At 43.7% G+C, this 17,962-nt stretch overlaps 1 protein-coding gene, 1 non-coding gene and 1 pseudogene across 4 annotated transcripts; all 3 read right to left on the bottom strand.

Annotated features, from left to right (window-relative positions):
• Nucleotides 1–4,446: 4,446 nt before the first annotated feature.
• Nucleotides 4,447–12,402, bottom strand: Slc25a3 (solute carrier family 25 member 3). Of its 3 annotated transcripts, none has more exons than XM_048357685.1 (8): nucleotides 12,265–12,402; nucleotides 11,883–12,034; nucleotides 10,491–10,615; nucleotides 8,234–8,413; nucleotides 7,565–7,746; nucleotides 6,423–6,595; nucleotides 4,874–4,984; nucleotides 4,447–4,784 (listed from the first exon to the last, which is right to left on the bottom strand). In XM_048357685.1, the coding sequence occupies exons 2-8, from the start codon at nucleotides 12,028–12,030 to the stop codon at nucleotides 4,624–4,626; spliced, it is 1,080 nt and encodes a 359-aa protein (XP_048213642.1). In that variant the 5' UTR covers nucleotides 12,031–12,034; nucleotides 12,265–12,402; the 3' UTR covers nucleotides 4,447–4,623. The 3 variants fall into 3 exon arrangements, with proteins under 3 accessions (XP_048213642.1, XP_048213653.1, XP_048213645.1); XM_048357696.1 differs by lacking the exon at nucleotides 10,491–10,615 and adding an exon at nucleotides 10,202–10,323 and having other exon boundaries at nucleotides 12,265–12,401; XM_048357688.1 differs by lacking the exon at nucleotides 12,265–12,402 and adding an exon at nucleotides 12,180–12,198.
• On the bottom strand, nucleotides 6,664–6,908 carry LOC125341684. Its single transcript, XR_007209047.1, has one exon. It is a non-coding gene; the product is annotated as a small nucleolar RNA SNORA53 (small nucleolar RNA).
• A 3,697-nt stretch (nucleotides 12,403–16,099) lies between the features above and the next one.
• On the bottom strand, nucleotides 16,100–17,203 carry LOC125359852 (annotated as a pseudogene).
• Nucleotides 17,204–17,962: the final 759 nt, after the last annotated feature.

Genomic DNA, 17,962 nt, shown 5'->3' on the forward strand with positions numbered 1-17,962 from the left:
TGTCCACACATGGCAGCTCTTTTATAAGGAAGGTCTCCTTCATGACTTACCTTCCAAATGGCCTAATATCACATTGATTACTAGGTTTCAACATCTAGAGATACAGACTATGACATAGGCTACCTGAAAATTAGGGCTGGGAAAAAGACATCATGAGCAGTCTTGAGTCTGAGTCACAGACTAGCCAAGTCAAAAAGAGCTGCTGGGGGCTGGGGATATAGCCTAGTGGCAAGAGTGCCTGCCTCGGATACACGAGGCCCTAGGTTCGATTCCCCAGCACCACATATACAGAAAACGGCCAGAAGCGGCGCTGTGGCTCAAGTGGCAGAGTGCTAGCCTTGAGCGGGAAGAAGCCAGGGACAGTGCTCAGGCCCTGAGTCCAAGGCGCAGGACTGGCCAAAAAAAAAAAAAAAGAGCTGCTGCCTCAAGGCAGATGTGTTGCTATAAACAGCAAAAGCACTAGAGGAGGTTCTAACATTTAAGATAGTAATTACAGTTATAAATGAAAATTAAGCATGATAGAAAGTAGATCAATGGAAGAGGGCACTGTTAGCTCATGCCTGTAATCCTAACTGCTCACTAAGGATCATGGTTCAAAGCCAGCATAGGCAGAAAAGTCCATGGGACTTTTATCTCCAATAAACTACTCAGGAAAAGCAAGTGGGATTGTGACTACAGTGGTAGAGCACAAAGAGGCTCAGGGACAGCGCCCAGGCTGAGTTCAAACCCCAGGACTGCCCCCCCCCCAAAAAAAATGGTCTATTAGGATTCTTCAGAGAAATAGAACAATAGCTGATCTATGTGCAGGAATTGCTTTACATGATTATAGGGGTCCAGAAGTACTGCAAGGCAAGCTGGAGAACATTAAAACCAGTTGTGTAATTCAATCTGAATTTAAAGGCCTGAAAACCAAACAATAAAAATAAAAACATGGCATATCCAAACTAAGTCTGAAAGTCCAAGAACCAGAAGCACTGATGTTCCGGAGAAGGTAGGTTGGTGTTCCACTGCAAGCAAATTTACCCTTCAAGATTTCTTTTGTCTGGCCCTTAACAGATTAGTGAGAACTGTGGATGTTAGTTGAGTGGTGTTATTTGTTTTATTTTTGTTGCCAGTCCTGGGGCGTGGACTCAGCGCCTGAGCACTATCCCTGGCTTCTTTTTGCTCAAGGCTAGCATTCTACCTCTGAGCCACAGCGCCAATTCTGGCTTTTTCTATATATGTGGTGCTGAGGAATCGAACCCAGGACTTCATGTATATGAGGCGAGCACTTTACCACTAGGCCATATTCCCAGCCTTGAGTGGTGTTCTTTACTCTGCCAATTCAAATGCTAGTTTCTGGAATCATTATCAGACACCTCTAGAAATGTTTACCACTTTCCAGGCATCCCTCAGGCTCAATCATGTTGGCACATAAAATGCTAATTAATGGCATGTTTACATCATACCTGATGATACAAAATTATGAACACATCTTGAGAGGTTAAGAATTATTGGTGAGGGCTGGGGATATAGCCTAGTGGCAAGAGTGCCTGCCTCATATACACGAGGCCCTAGGTTCGATTCCCCAGCACCACATATACAGAAAACGGCCAGAAGCGGCGCTGTGGCTCAAGTGGCAGAGTGCTAGCCTTGAGCGGGAAGAAGCCAGGGACAGTTCTCAGGCCCTGAGTCCAAGGCCCAGGACTGGCCAAAAAAAAAAAAAAAAAAAAAAGAATTATTGGTGAAAAAAAATTATTGGTGGCTTCATGAGTATCAACTGACAAAATCATGTTAAATATGTGGTAATAGGTGCATTATTTAAAGGGTTATAATCTAACCTAAAAAAGTAAACCCATACAAAATGTAGTGGTTTAAGTCAGGTGTTCATGGCTCACACCTGTAATCCTATTCAGGAGACTGAGATTTGATAATCGTGGTTCCAAACCAGCTGGGGCAGAAAGTCTATGAGCCTCTTATCTCCAAATAACAATCGAAACTGGAAGTGATGGAGCTGGGAGTATGGCTTAGCATTAGAGTGCTTGCCTAGCATGCACAAAGCCCTGGGTTCAATTCCTCAGCACCACCTACACAGAAAAAGCCAGACGTGGTGCTTTGGCTCAAGTGGTAGAGTGCTAGCCTTGAACAAAAAGAAGCGAGGGACAGTGCTCAGACCGAGACCATGAGCCCTGACTGGCAAAAAAAATAAACTGCAAGTGGCCCTGTGGCTCAAAGTGGTAGAGTGCTAGCCTTGAGTGAAAAGGCTGAGACAGAACCAAGGGGCTGAGTTGAAGCCCCAAAACTGATAAAAATGGTTTGGATATGAAGTCATGGCCCTCAAATCAGCCAATTATTTTGGTTCCAAACCCAAAGGGGCTTTGTATGGTAGATGGAAACTAAAGGCAAGACTCAAGCATGCTATCAAGTGTTATTTGCTCAGCCTACATTCTTTTTCTTGATGAAATCTAGAACGTCACTGGGTCCACGGTCATTTTCTAAGTTATGGCAAATATGGGGCTATGTAGAAAATGTAATTATCTAGTAATGCTGTAGGTACCATCTTCAATCAGCTTTTTTTTTTTTTTTTTTTTTTTTTTTGGCCAGTCCTGGGGCTTGAACACAGGGCCTGAGCCCTGTCCCTAGCTTCTTTTTGCTCAAGGCTAGCACTCTACCACTTGAGCCATAGCTCTACCCCTAGGCCATATTCCCAGCCCCTCATCTCCACCTTTCTGTGGAATATCCTCTTACCACTTAAAAGTCAAACTGTGAAGCAGGGCACTGGCAGTTCACATCTGTAATCCTAGCTACATAGGAGGCTGATATCTGAGGATGCCAGTTCGTAGCCAGGTGAAGGAAACTACATGACTATCTCCAATTACTCAAAAAGGAGGGGCTGGGAATATGGCCTAGTGGCAAGAGTGCTTGCCTCCTACACATGAAGCTCTCAGTTCGATTCCCTAGCACCACATATATGGAAAATGGCCAGAAAGGGCGCTGTGGCTCAGGTGGCAGAGTGCTAGCCTTGAGCAAAAAGAAGCCAGGGACAGTGCTCAGGCCCTGAGTCCAAGGCCCAGGACTGGCCAAAAAAAAAAGTACAAAAAGGACACAAGTGGCACTGGCTCAAGTGGTAGAGTGCTTGGCCTTCAGCCAAAAAAAACCCCTCAGGAATGCCACCGAGTTCAAGCCTCAGAACCAGGGGGAGAAAAAAGTCAAACTGTGCAGTCATTATTAGTAATAGGTTATCACAATATAAAAGTTGGGTACATATTCAGTAATTTTGAGGTTTAACCTTTGTTGACTGAGGTATTGAGGTCATGGGACATGAAAAAATACTGCCTCTCCCATGAATTCTCTCCCATCTGTAAACCTTGCAATAAACTGCACCCCACAAAGCCAATTTTGTACATCATATTCTTGTTCATAGTATTAGGGAAAAATTGTGTAGGAGACATTTCCAAAGCTATTTCATTCAATACAGGAAGTTTACTAAGTGACTACTGCATGCATGTCACTTCAGTTAACACACAAAATGAAGTAACTTCATTCTAGCAAAGACCTCTTAAGTTTGGTCCAGTTTGTACTTAACCCTTCTCCCTAGAGCACAGGTAAAATAAGGTGATAAGATCTCAGTCTCACCAACCCAGATGCCCCTCCATAGATGAATGGATCAGGAAAATGTGGTACATTTACACAATGGAATTTTATGCCTCTATCAGAAAGAATGACATTGTTCCATTTGTAAGGAAATGGAAGGACTTGGAAAAAGTTATACTAAGTGAAGTGAGCCAGACCCAAAGAAACATGGACTCTATGGCCTCCCTTATTGGGAATAATTAGTACAGGTTTAGGCAAGCCATAGCAGAGCATCACAAGGCCCAATAGCTATACCCTTAGAAACACATAAGACGATGCTAAGTGAAATGAACTCCATGTTATGGAAACAAGTGATATATCACAGTTGTAACTACTTTCAACGCCCTATGTGTATGTGTAGTTTCTATTATTGATGATGTTTTGTATCACCTTCCTATGTTTGTACCTACACTATCTCTGTAATCTTATCTGAGTATATTGGAAACCGTGTTTACTGGTATTGGAAGTAGGAAATTCAAAGGGAATACCAAATTCGAGAGACACAGGGTAAAAAAAGAGAAATAACTACAAAAGCAATACTTGCAAAACTGTTTGGTGTAAGTGAACTGAACACCTGGGGGGGAGGGAAAGGGGGGGAGGGAGGGGGGCATGAGGGACAAGGCAACAAACAGTACAAGAAATGTATCCAATGCCCAACGTATGATACTGTAACCTCTCTGTACGTCAGTTTGATAATAAAAATTTGAGAAAAAAAAAAAAAAGATCTCAGTCTCCTGAGCAGCTAGGATTACAGGTGTGGGACACCAGTACGCGGCTAGATTTTAATTTTTTAAGTTAATTTTTATAGTTAACCATAAACTCAGACAAAAAAAATCACGAATAGATTAGTTTATTTCAGCAGTAAATTTGAAACTCTTGCCTTAGCAAGGGTACTACGTAATTTTATCAGGAATAGACAATTTCCTACACTGTCAATATATAAAAGTTCCTTTTGCACTTTCTTCAACACTGATCAACAAGCAGATTCAGTCCGTATTTGCTTTGATCTATCTACTGGGTTAGCCCAAGCTTCTTCTTCAGAGACTCTGGCATCTCAGGAGGAGGAGGGCGAGGGAGCCTGAAGTAGACCTTCACGGAGTCATAGATGAACCACTGTAGTGCAGTCAGAGTACCAATCATGATGATACGGGCAAAGAGTCCCTTCCAAACACCTGGTTCAGATACAAAATATGGATGAAAAAAAGCAATACATTCAAATATTGTTCTTTAAAGAAAGAGGGGGAAAAAATGTCTAGCTCACCTTTAAAGCCAAGTCTCTGGAGGACCTGAGTAGCACTGCTCCCCTTCTCTTTATTCAGCACAGACACCACAGAATCAGCAGGGTGAGAAACAATTGCACAGAACACTCCAGCTGAAAAAGTTAAAATACATGACTCAACAGAGCTGGTTAAAAAAAAAAAATCATATCCTGGTCAACAATCGTTTTCATATTATCGTAATCAGCTTTAATTTTATTATTAAAAAAAATCTGATTAGTTGGGCATGGTGATAGATATCCCATAGTCCCAGCTACACAGCAAGACTGCTTGAGCCTAAGAATCTGAGGTCAGCTTGGGCAAGGGCAAAAAGCTATCTCAAAGAAAAAAGAAGAGGGCTGGGGATATAGCCTAGTGGCAAGAGTGCCTGCCTCGGATACACGAGGCCCTAGGTTCGATTCCCCAGCACCACATATACAGAAAACGGCCAGAAGCGGCGCTGTGGCTCAAGTGGCAGAGTGCTAACCTTGAGCGGGAAGAAGCCAGGGACAGTGCTCAGGCCCTGAGTCCAAGGCCCAGGACTGGCCAAAAAAAAACAAACAAACAAAAGAAAAAAGAAGAGAGGCAAGACTATCACGATTATAAAACAGTATATCCTGTGTAAAAACTGGACAGTTTTAGTCATCTCATATTGAAATTTTGCCCATGGCCAGACACTGATGACTCACCCCTGCAATCCCAGCTTACTCAAGAGGCTGAGATCAGGGATAGAGGTTGGAAGGCAGCCCTGGTAGGAAAAGTTCATGAGACTGCTCCCCAATTAATTACCAAAAAGGCAGAAGTGGAGCTGTGGCTCAAGCAGAATAACACTCACCTTGAGCAAAAAAGCTCAGAGACAGCACCGAGGCCCCAGATCAAGGCCCAGGACCACACAATCAATCAATCAATAATAAAATTTTATCCTTAGGAATAAGACTTTTAGGGCTGGGAATGTGGCTTAGCGGTAGAATGCTTGCCTAGCATGCATGAAGCCTTGGGTTCAATTCCTCAGTACCACATAAACTTTAGAAAAAGCTGGAAGTGGCGCTGTGGCTCAAATGGTGGGGCACTAGCTTTGAGCAAAAGGAAGCCAGGGACAGCCTTCAGGCCCTGAGTTTAAGCCCCAGAACTGGCCAAAAAAAAAAAAAAAGAACAAAAATAAGACTTTTAGCCAGGCTCCAGGGGCTTGTGCCTATGTAATCTGGGCTACTCAGGAAGCTGAAATCTGAGGATCGCAGTCCATAGACAGCCAGGGCAGCAAAGTCCTTGAGACTCTCATCTCCAATTAACTACCAGGAAACCAGAAGTGGTGCCGTGGCTCAAAGTGGTAGAGCACTAGCCTTGAGCCAAGCACCTCAGGGACAGTGCCCGTGCCCTGAGTTCAAACCCACAACTGAAGGGGGGTGGGTATTTTACAAGACAAAGTATTCATGAATCCAGGTCACATGTTATGGGAGACTGGTCTGCGTGAGATACTCATGCCAATGGAAGCCAAGCCAATGGAAATAATTACTTGTTGCAAATTTTAGACAAGTGTGTCTAAATAATTCTTACCTATGTAACCTGCCACGAATGTTACAACCAGCTGCTCGGCTTTTGTACATTCACTTCTGGGCTTGGGAACCACAAACTTGTACAATGCTTCAACAGTGCGTTCAAAGCAGGCAAATTTCATCATGGTGTATGGTATCTGTCTCATCCACAGAGGAGCAACTCCCTTGTAGAACCTAGGAAATCAGAAGACTTGGTTACACAGTTGCAGTTATTCAACTATCAGAGATCATTCATTAATGGAAGTGTCCGCATACCAGTCAAGTCCTGACAGTACAGGATGACAGCATAACTGCATGTCATTTCTATCAGAACGTTAGACTAACATGCAGGTATAGTCATCTCACATGCCAATGACTCAAGCACCTTCGACTATACAACCGAAAAGTTGCTGGATGTTTCTTTGACTGGAACTACAAGAAACCAGAAGTTCACAAGTAGAACTCAGATCAAGATTCATCCACAAAGGTGGATCTAAGGAAGCATGTTGAGTCCTGACTACGTGCAAATTCTTAACTGTCAACAGATTTGTAGAAGAGTTCTAAGTCCTCATTAAAAGACAATTAGCAAATGTTTAGACCAAATATCAAGTCCTTGCAAAATGACAAATGGACTTTAGGAATACATTAAGCTGATTAATTTGGGGCTCAAACTATTATCCTTACATCTAGAGTTTAGGCTCTAGATATGGGCAAATGGATAGACATTAAATAAAAAGTCTTTAAAAGAACACTAAGTTCCCCAGGGCTGGGAATGTGATTTAGCACTACAAAGTGCTTGCCTAGCATGCATGAAGCCCTGGGTTCGATACCTCAGCACCACATGTAAAGAAAAAGCCGGAAGTAGCACTGTGGCTCAAGTGGTAGAGTGCTAGCCTTGAGCAAAAAGAAGCCAGGGGGCTGGGAATGTGGCTTAGTGGTAGAGTGCTTGCCTTGCATGCATGAAGCCCTGGGTTTGATTCCTCCGTACCACATACACAGAAAAGGCCAGAAGTGGTGCTATGGCTCAAGTGGTAGAGTACTAGCCTTCAGCAAAAGCAGCTCAGGGACAGTGCCCAGGACCTGAGTTCATGCCCCAGTACTAGCAAACAAAACAAAAAAAATGAAGTTCCCCAGGAGAGTATCTTCAGGAAAAGGTTTACTTACGCCTTTATGCCTTCTTCTTTATACATTTTTGGAGCCGCATCCCTCAAAGTATTGGCATAACCAGGTTGGGTTTGAATTCGAACCTTAGCAGCTTCCATAGGAGCCAGAGCAATGTCAGCAAAGAATTCAGCACTGGCAGAAGAAGCCAAATAGAGTGATGTGCGCCAGAGATAGGTGTTCTCCTAAAAAAGCCAAGCAAATTACTGGTCAATTGTCTGTTTACAATTTAACTTTGATGATTCCATGAAACAAATACAATTCAGCATTTTCTTTTCTTCTGTTTTTGGTCTTCTGAAACAGGGTCTTGCTCTGTAGTCCAGGCTGACCCCAAACAGGTCATCTCCTGCCTCAGCCTTCCAAGTGCTGAGTTTGTAAGTGTGCAGCCCCACACTGGCTTAGTGTTTCTTATCACACAATTGACGTATAACAGATGTTGTCTCTCATAAGCTCATAAACCAAATGCTCAACATTTGCATTATGGCATACTGCAGTTCAGTGTGAATGAGCTATTCACAACTATGCTCTGTAATAAGATGAGACACACATCAAGTACTTCAATTAACTCAGGGATAGGGCCGAGGGCCTGAGCTCAAACTCCCTGACCCACAAAAACAAACAAATGAAAAAAAAAATCTTTTAACGCTTAGCAATTTCAAAGTTGTCACATACCTCACCAAGCATGTTGCTATATAAGACTTTGAAGACTTCATAAAAGCCAAACTTGCATAGGCCTTGCATAGAGTAGCCAATGAAAGTTGGAGCCCATCCTTTAGCCAAACCACGAACACCATCCTCTTTAAGTGTAACTGAAAATCCATTAAATATGCCCTTGTACTTTTGCGGGTCCACCTTTATTTGAAAGAAGGAAAAGAATTAATAAAATGCAAAGATCTACCCACCCATACATATTTGATTTCATTTTTTCCCTTGTTTCTACATTAGATTTCAGTCACTACACAAAGGTAAATAGAAGTGATATTATCAGCTTAGTAGCTATGATTATTTTAAAATAGAAACAGTTTGTTCATTAGGGTCTGGCTTTGAGTCCAGAGTTTAGAAAAGATAGTGGAAATGGTAAAACCCAAGAAAAAAATGCAAAAAAAATTGACTCATAACTCTTAACTCTTCAGAAAACAAAACTAGTTTTAAAACTGTCTAAAAGAATTTTGGATTCTTGGTATATGAATCCATTTAGGAAATTTTACTGTTAAGACTTTAGAGATACTAAATACAACTTTAAAAGGTATATAAAAGCAAAAGTTTGTTTCTTGGCTTAAGTTAAATTGTTTTAAGAAACATACGTTAAGTTTTGGCATAGGTATAATTCATACAAATGAGGGGGCTTATCTATTTCTGTCAGTACTAAAAGGGCTGGTATACATACATCACCTTCCTCTCTCTCCTAATATTTCACCTTCCTTTCTCTTTTAGGTAAGGACTCTTAATCCTGTTTGGGACAAATAAATTTTCGATGTTTGATTATTCTTGTTTCAATAATCTTAATTATAAAATACTCAAGAAAACTCTTATGTAAGTATTATACAAGAGGCCATACCTATAATATTTTCATACAAGGGTACTACAAGCATTTTTAAGAAATCTATATGTACTCTTTGCCTTGGTCTTATCAATACATAGGGATATAATGTGACGACATAACCCACAAGACCAATTATACCCATGCTTATATATGAACTGCTTATAAAATTATGGGGAACTTGGCCAGGACTTAACACCAGCAGCTAAAAGCCATTTACAGCCAGAGTCTGAAGGCAAATAAATATCACACTTTTTTTTTTGCCACTCCTGGGCCTTGAACTCAGGGCCTGAGCACTGTCCCTGGCTTCTTTTTGCTCAAGGCTAGCACTCTGCCACTTGAGCCACAGAGCCACTTCCAGCTTTTTCTATATATGTGGTGCTGGGGAATTGAACCCAGGACTTCATATATACAAGACAAGCACTTTACCACTAGGCCATATTCCCAGCCACTTCTGGCCTTTTCTATATATGTGGTGTTGAGGAATCAAACTCAGGGCTTCATGGATGCAAGGCAAGCACTCTTACCACTAGGCCATATTCCCAGCCCCAAATATCACTTTTTACAAGAGACATTTCTTAAATTTAAAAATATTAGCCAAGTACTGTTAGCTCATTCCTATAATCCTAGCTAGTCAAGCCTAGGCAGAAAAGTCCTTAGATTTTTTTTTTAAACCAGTCCTGGGGCTTGAACTCAAGGCCTGGGCACTCTACCACTTGAGCCACAGTGCTACTTCCTGCTTTTTGTTTATGTGGTATTGAGGAATCAAACCCAGGGCTTCATGCATGCTAGGCAAGTATTCTACCACTAAGCCACATTCCCAGCCCCTCCTTGAGACTCTTATATCCCATAAGCTAACCCCAAAAAAGCTGGAACTGGAGCTGTAGCTGGAGTGGAGTGCCAGCCCAGGCCTTGAGTTCAAGCCCCAGGATGAGCACCAGAAGAAAAGATAAAGACCACAAGTTAAAGATATTATAGTCTAGTTTCCTAATAAAGTTTCTAGCAGTTATGTCTTCTGATTCTCTTCATTTGTGAAGCTCTTTAATATTTAGAATTAAATCACATGAAAAAGATGTTCAATATCATCATAGAATACAAACCTGCATCCGGCATTTCACTAAATCCAGGGGAACCACAGCAGTATGTGTCAGCCCACAACTTAAGACCCCACCAAAGCCACAAAGTGCATAAAACTTCATGGAGCCATATTCACAACTGTACTCTGTAATAAGATAAAGACACACCATGCATTTTAATACAAAACTCATGTTACTGGTCATCAACTTACCTCCTGGATAGTTAGGTTTCCACACAGCTTGTTAGTAGATGTCTACATCTTACAACAGCCATGCTTCAACAACATACTTTAGTCCAGCATGCAAAACAAACCTGCATTCTGCATTTAACCAGATCTAGAGGAACCAATGCTGTATGTGTGGTGCCACAGCTAATAATTCCTCCAAGTCCACAAAGGATAAAGAATCTGCCAGATCCATATTCACAGCTATACTGCTCTGTTTGATTGAAAAAAAGAAAGCAAGTGAGTATATCTTCAGAGATGATAAGGCATGGGAGTGAAAGAAAATTCTGCGAAAAAGCACTACCCCAGCTGAGCAGCAGTTTGCCCTTTACAAGTAAGTGGAAAGTCGATTTCCCCTCTAGAAATCTGCTGTCAAATCAGATCATTTAAAATTAAGGTTCTATGTATGTGGGGTATCTCTTACTTTAAAAAAAAGTTATCTACAGTAATAGCTTTTTCAATTAAACCAAAAAAATTATTAACAGCTGACAGGAGAACGCTTCAGAATATAAATTAGATTCAGAAAGAGCATTCCACATCTAAAAACTTTGCTAATTTCAGTTTTCCCCCACTAACGAAATACTATCTCCACTTAAGAACTTTTTTTAACAGAAATCATGCACAATTCCTGCAAATTTACATTCAGTAAATTAAGTACTAGCTTTAACTTTAATTAAAAGAATGATAATATGTAGGCATTTAAGTCCACACTGAAGACATACACAGCACAAGAATGACTGGAAAAAGACAAAACCCATCAAACTTTCCATTTCCATTTTATAGGGACAATGTAGGCTAACACTGCAGCTGCCACAATTTCAGGTTTCTCTGAATGTATGCACCACTGGAATTTAAAACATAAACGATTAAAGCTGAGTTAAGTCAACCGTCCTGAATCTCCCAAGACAAGCCCAAACGGATGTCCCATCAATTATGTTTCTAGAATTTCTCTGGGCTACAAATCGACAGAAGAGATCCTGGTTATCTCACACGACTTGGTGGAATTTATGAGTCAGAGAAGCGCTATTTGTAAGGAAAGAAACTGATAACTCCAAGGACAGATAAGAGAACTGTGGGTGACCAGCGTCTAGAAAGATTTTACCCAGTAGAATAGACAGACCAGCAGGCTCTTGGCGCTGCAGACTCTAAGTTCGTAAAGGCCTCTCTGCCTGCCTGCCTCTATTCCCTCGGGGACGTGGAGGTCACGGGTGACGCCAGGCCTAAGCCCTTCCACGCCCTTGAGGGAGGGCCAACGACTGGACACCGGCCCTGGGACACAGGGGCTGACAGCCGGCAATCAATATAAGAGAGAAGCCAGCTTCGGGTGCAGCAGGCGGGCGCGCCCTTCCCTGTCCTCCAGGCTGCACCCAGGCCTCAGAGGCCGGGCAGGCACCTCGGGACTTGACGGTGGCGTGGAGGGCAGAGCGTGCACCCCGTGAGCTGACGCTCGCAACCCGGGCCGGGTCAGGGTCTGATCTCACCTTCCACCGCGGCGGCCGCCAGGTTGCGGGAACGTCTGGGCTGGCCCGGGGGGCCCGCCGGGCTGCTGCGCGGGCCATCGGATACCAGCTGCAGGTGCGGCGCGTGGAAGGGGTTCGCCCGGGCCAGGTGCGCCACGGACGAGAACATCTTCCTAAGAGAAGGGAGAGCACGGTTAACAGCAAAGGCAGGGCCCCGGGCGGTGGCGCCGGCGCCGGGCGACTCTCGAGGGGCCTTCTTTTTCCCGCCTCCGCGCGCCCTTGAGGAGGTCACGGCGCCTTCCCCAGGGAGCTCCGTACCCGACCGGGCCTACCGCCAAAGCCGCGGCCCCACAGGGGCTCCGCTCCCCACACCCACGGCGGGGGAAGACCAGGCCACACTCACTCCCTAAGATGGCGAAGACCCAACCGCTCCCTCCGAAAGGCTGCGGCTCACAGAGGCCGAATGTCCTCCGGGCCCTCAGATCCGTGCCCTTCGCGCGTCGTCAGCGTGACGCGCTCCGAGCGTCACTGCGGCACGCACCGACTATTGGTGGAGAGGAGCGCGGAGGCCGTGGCGTCACCGCGTTCTCCTAGCAACCTTGTCCCCGCCTCCTCCCGCCCCAACTCTTCCGGTCCAGCTAGTGCGCAGGAGGGTTCGTACTGCGCAGGCGCGCATTCCGCATCGGATTTTTTTTTTTTTTCCCCTCCCTGAGTGGTGTGGCATTTGTGATTTCGACCTGTTCCCCTGTTCTTTTCACCTTCACGGTCCCTCCTTGACTGAGGAACATCGGTTCTTGACGCTTAAATGTTCCTCCACACACAGCAGTCACTTTAAAAGAAACAACAGACAATACTTGGTCATAGGGCATCACTACACTATTTTGTGCCAAGAATTCTGCCATGATAGTGCCTTTCTTAAAAATTCCGCCTGATGACATTAAATAGACATTTGTGAACTGTCCACCAGACTTAAGGAGAATAATAGGAAATGTACAGCAAGAGCTCTTAAACTCCACAAGATGTGAAGTGCCAGACTTTGAAGTCAGGCCCCATTTTACCACATGAACCCCATTTTACCACGTGAACCCCATTCTAGAATCGAACCCTGAGCCAATCAGATTTGTACCTGTGTCCTAATCTTGCTTGCTTGAACACCTGATTCTTGTAACCTTGTTCTTTGCCTTTATAAGCACTGTGTAATCACAGCTCGGGGCTTCCTCCTAACCTCCGCTGTGTCGGTGGGTAGGATGAGGCCCAAGTTGCAGCTGGCTTAAATAAAGCCTTGCCTTGCTTTTGCATTTCGGAATGTCTAAGTCTCAGTGGTTTTCTTGGTGGTGGTCTTGTGACTTGGCACAACAGATGGCTTTCTGATTCATCACAACAGTCTACATAGTACATGAAAACATTCAATAAATGTCTAGATGATGGTAGCTCATGCCTGTAATCCTAGCTAATCAGGAGGTTGAGCTCTGAGGATCGCAGTTTGAAGCCAGCCTGGGCAGGAAAAGTCCATGAGACTCTTATCTCCAATTAACCACCACATAAACCAGAAACAGAGCTGTGGCTCAAGTGGTAGAGTGCTAGCCTTGAGAAAAAAAAAAAAAAACTTAAGGGGCAAGGCCTAGATCCTGAATTTAAGCCCCAGAACTGGCACCCAAGAACAAAAGCATTCAATAAATGGTTAACGTGGGCACAGAACTGCTCTAGAGTGAAAGTGAATGACAAGCAGATTGTGTGTGTGATAAATTTAGGAAATCTCTTAATAAAGGGGCCTAGTTTAGTTGGAGAGGGTTTGGTAGGGGCTCAAACCTATTATAATTCTTTTATTTTTCTCTGCCAGTCCTTGGGCTTGAACTCAAGTCCTGAGCATTATCCTTGAGCTTCTTTTGCTCATCACTTAACCACAGCTCCAAGTCTGGCTTATTTTTTGTTTATTTGGTGGGGAGGGAGCTGAAGGGGGTTAGTTTACTGGGCTTAATAGTCTAATGGACTTTTGCCCTTCCTGCCTGGACTGGCTTTGAACTGCAATCCTCAGACCTCTGCTTCCTGAGTAGCTAGGATTATAGGTATTAGTCACTGGCTCCCAGTTCCGATTTTAATTTTTGCTTTCAACATTTTCCTGGCTCTTCTTTAAGTGTTTGATGCAGTGTTTTTTTCCTGCTGGAGCAATTGGTGTCCTTCACCTTAGTGCTACAAGTACACCTGGTCCATTACTCAGAGAACTTGATGGAGGAAGTACAGAGAGAGCTGGGAAGCGCTGCTCACCCAGCTCCTACACTGTGTCAACAAGGTGACCTTCATAGCATAAAGGCTTCAGCTTCACTTTTGCTTTCCAGTGCTACACACAGATGACTCTTATAGTTAACCCCTACTCAGAACCATACAGAGAAAGAACTTCTGGAGAATAGAGTCCCAGTACAGGTACACTTGAACAATAGGAAAGCACTACAGTCCATCCTTTTGTCCTTTGTCAGCTAGGCCTCAACACATACCTCTTTCAATCATACTAATTTCCAGATGAAGACAACAGTAAAAAAATATCTACCTAAAATAAGGCAACTATTCTACAATTGTAAATGTACTAACCTTCATAAAAAAGGATACAAATCCTTTCATCTATTTTTAGATGATGTCCATTCTAGCTGAATTACACTCCTATATAGACACCATAACCAAAAATACCAAAATGGAAGAGCAAAAACTAGTAATACATCATATGTTCAGTGGTAAGAGAATAAGAAAAAAAATGGATAGGCGCCAGTAGTTCATGCCTGTAATCCTAGCTAGTCAAGAGGCTGAGACCTGAGGATTGTGGTTCAAAGCCAGCCCAGGCAGGAAAATCCTTGAGACTCTCATCTCCAATTAACCACAGAAAATCGGAAGTGGCACTGTGGCTCAAAGTGGTAGAGTACTAGCCTTGAGCCGAAGAGCTCAGGGACAGCACCCAGAACTAGAGTTCAAGGCCTGTGACCAAGAACAATAAGAAAAAAAAAGGAAAAGAAAAAGAAAAAAAGTTGATGAATATATGCAAAAATGTATTCATATTGAGGAAGTATTGTGTCACTTTGTTAGAAGTAGGAGGAGCAAGGTAGCAACTTTATCTTCTGAAAGGGTCAAATCAGCAGGCTCCATTCCACACAGAGAGGAGACCAAAGTCCTTGGGGACTTTGGAAAGGTGACTAGCTTGAGGCGAGATGAAGTTATATAGCAGGTTCTACTAGGAGAAAGCATACTGTTTCTGAAGGTATTTACTAGCCTGTATGTAGAAAAAAAAAAAGCATTTACTAGAGGTATACCTAGAGGAAAATGCTGAGTTTTCTAAATCCATCACTTCTTCCAAATGTATATGTGTGCATGCTGGTTCTTGGGCTTGAACTCAAGGCTTCTCACTTGGATTTTTTTTTCCCCTCAAGGCTAGTGCTCTACCACTTGAGTCATACTTCTAGCTTTTTACTGGTTAACTGGAAATAAATATCTCTCGGGGGCTGGGAATATACCTTAGTGGTGGAATGCTTGCCTTGCATACATGAAGCCCTGGGTTTGATTCCTCAGCACCACATACACAGAAAAAGCTAGAAATGGTGCTGTGGTTCAAGTGGTAGAGTGCTAGCCTTGAGCAAAAAGAAGCCAGGGACCAGTGCTCAGACCTTAGTTCAAGCCCCAGGACTGGCAAATAAATAAATAAATAAATAAATCTCAGGCTTTTCTGCCTGAGCTGCCTTGGAACCATGGTGCTCAGATCTCAGCTTCCTGAGTAGCTAGGATTACAAATATGAGCTGCTGATACCCAGCTGAATTCTTCCAGTTTTATTAGTTGGCATCCTACTATAAGTTCCTTCCTTCCTCCCCATTCATTTATTTTATTTATAATTTATTATCATAGTATAATTAACAGATATAGTTTTATTCAATGAATTATAATTTAATACTAACAACATATTGATATTATCTAAGACTTGGCAAAGGGAGAATTCCTTTAATTTGATCCTTAATTTTTGGACAAGACAATATGATTTTTAAAGCACTTCCTTATTTTCTGGCATGATAAAATTGCCTTGTACTTTTTTTTTTTTTTTGGCTTGCTACATGCCCTGTTTATTGTGCAAACAAGGCCAGAAATGTACACGGAGGGATGGAGGGGTGGATGCAGGTAGGAGGTCCATCCTGGAGGGGAGGCTGTGTAGAGCTGCCGGAAGGACGGGACGGGATGGGGCGGGACAGGGCCAGGCTCCCCCCCTCTAGTCCCAGTGCACCTGCGGGGCCTTCGCTTGACTGGCCACGTCCGAGCCGCTGAGCGCGCCTCCACGATGGCCAGCGCATACTCCAAGCTGGTGCTCGGGCCACGGCTGGTGAGGAGCAGGCCGTCCTTCTCCACGTGTAGCTGTAGTGACTCCCATTCACCATCTTGTCCTTGGCAAGTGGGTGGGACGTGACTTTGCTTCTGAAACCTATTTCATGGGCCAACAGAGCCGTGGGACCTGCACAGATGGCGGCGATGAGGCCCTTTCTGCTCTCCTGCTCCTTCAAGATCTCCTTTTAAGGCCTTCGACTTATAGATTCTGCGCGCCCAGGTTACCTCCAGGGAGGTCTACCAGGATCGTTCGGTCCCTGTTTCCGCGCCTCTTTTTTTTGTTTTTTTCCTTTTTCATAACTATTTTTTTGTAATTTATTTATTAATTAAACAAAAATTTTTTGACAAGGTGTTGTGCAAAAAGGGTACAGTTACATAGTAGGGCAGTGTGTACATTTCTTGTGATATCTTACACCGTGTTTTTCTTTCCCTTCTCTAGGTCAGGTAGACATCTATACAATACGCAATGTACCAAGAACATATACAGTAGCCACGTGGCCCACGCCCAAGAAAATTCGCCTAGGGCTTTAAATGTAATGTTGATATTAGACCATATGTCGACAGTAGTCTTATGTGAAGGTACATACATAGCTTTTGAGCTATTGTATTCCCACTGAGAGGTCAATTTTTGACCTTTATATGTTGAGTAGTTGTTTGGTTTTAGTTACATTCTGTTGGGTCGCTGCCCCAATCCTGTGGGAAATACCATTTGACAAGAAGTTTTTGGTTTCACAGACCTGGTCTCTACTGTCTCCCCTTCACCCCATCGGCGCCTCTTTCAAACTGGCATCAGGACAGATGACAATATCCCGACTGCAAACCACCGGGTTCTTCCCAGTCAGGCCCCCAATGGTGACCTTGATCCCTGCTCTCCTCATGAGATCCACCGGGATGACCATCTCCATGTCCTCTGCTCCTTTGGCCAGGATGACCAAGGCTCTTTTTGTGCCCATTTTTATGTTCTATTTGTTGAGGACAGACAACCTGAGGTGAGGGGGTGGGAACCACAGCAGCACCTTGTACTTTTTTCTACCCTGTGACTTAGACTCAGTTCTCAAAGAGCTCGGATTCATTTTTATTTGTTTCTTTGTGCCAGTAGTGAGCTTTGAACTCAGGGCCTGGGTGCTGTCCCTTAGACTTTTTGCTCAGGACTAATGCTCTAACATCTGAGCCACAGCTTTGCTGACAGTTAACTGGAGGTAAGAATTTCATGGACTTTCCTGTCTAGGCTGGCTTCAAATCTCAATCCTCAGATCTCAGCCTCCTAAGTAGCTAGGATTACAGGTGTGAGCCACTGGTGCAGAACTTCAGATGCCTTTTTTTTCCCCCCCCAGTCCTGGGGCTTGAACTCGGTGCCTGAGCACTGTCCCTGAGCTTCTTTTTGCTTAAGACTAGCACTCTACCACTTGAGCTACAGCCCCACTTCTGGATTTTTCTATATATGTGGTGCTGAGGAATTGAACTCAGGGCTTCATGTATATGATGCAAGCACTCTACCCCTAGGCCATATTCCCAGCCCCTCAGATGCCTTTGAATGAAGAACACCATCTGGAAATCAAGGTCTAGGAGCCAAATCTGCCAATTGCTCCTGGGAAGCTGCTGCTTCTAGGCTCTTTGAGTACAACATGATATAAAGTACATGTAAAGTAATTCCTGAGCTGGGTGCTGGTGGCTCATGCTTATAATTCTAGTTACTCAGGAGGCTAAGATCTGAGGGTTGTGCTATGAAGCCAGCCTGGGAAGGGCAGGA

The sequence above is a fragment of the Perognathus longimembris genome, chromosome 1 (genome assembly GCF_023159225.1).
Source record: "Perognathus longimembris pacificus isolate PPM17 chromosome 1, ASM2315922v1, whole genome shotgun sequence".
Classification (NCBI taxonomy): Eukaryota; Metazoa; Chordata; class Mammalia; order Rodentia; family Heteromyidae; genus Perognathus; species Perognathus longimembris.

Coding starts and splice junctions, on each gene's coding strand:
- Slc25a3 (XM_048357685.1), bottom strand. CDS start 12,030: ATGTTCTCGTCCGTGGCGCACCTGGCCCGGGCGAACCCCTTCCACGCG. Junction 8,414..10,490: donor TGGTTAAATGCAGAATGCAG/GTTTGTTTTGCA, acceptor TTTCAAATAAAG/GTGGACCCGCAAAAGTACAA. Junction 7,747..8,233: donor ATAGCAACATGCTTGGTGAG/GTATGTGACAAC, acceptor TGGCTTTTTTAG/GAGAACACCTATCTCTGGCG.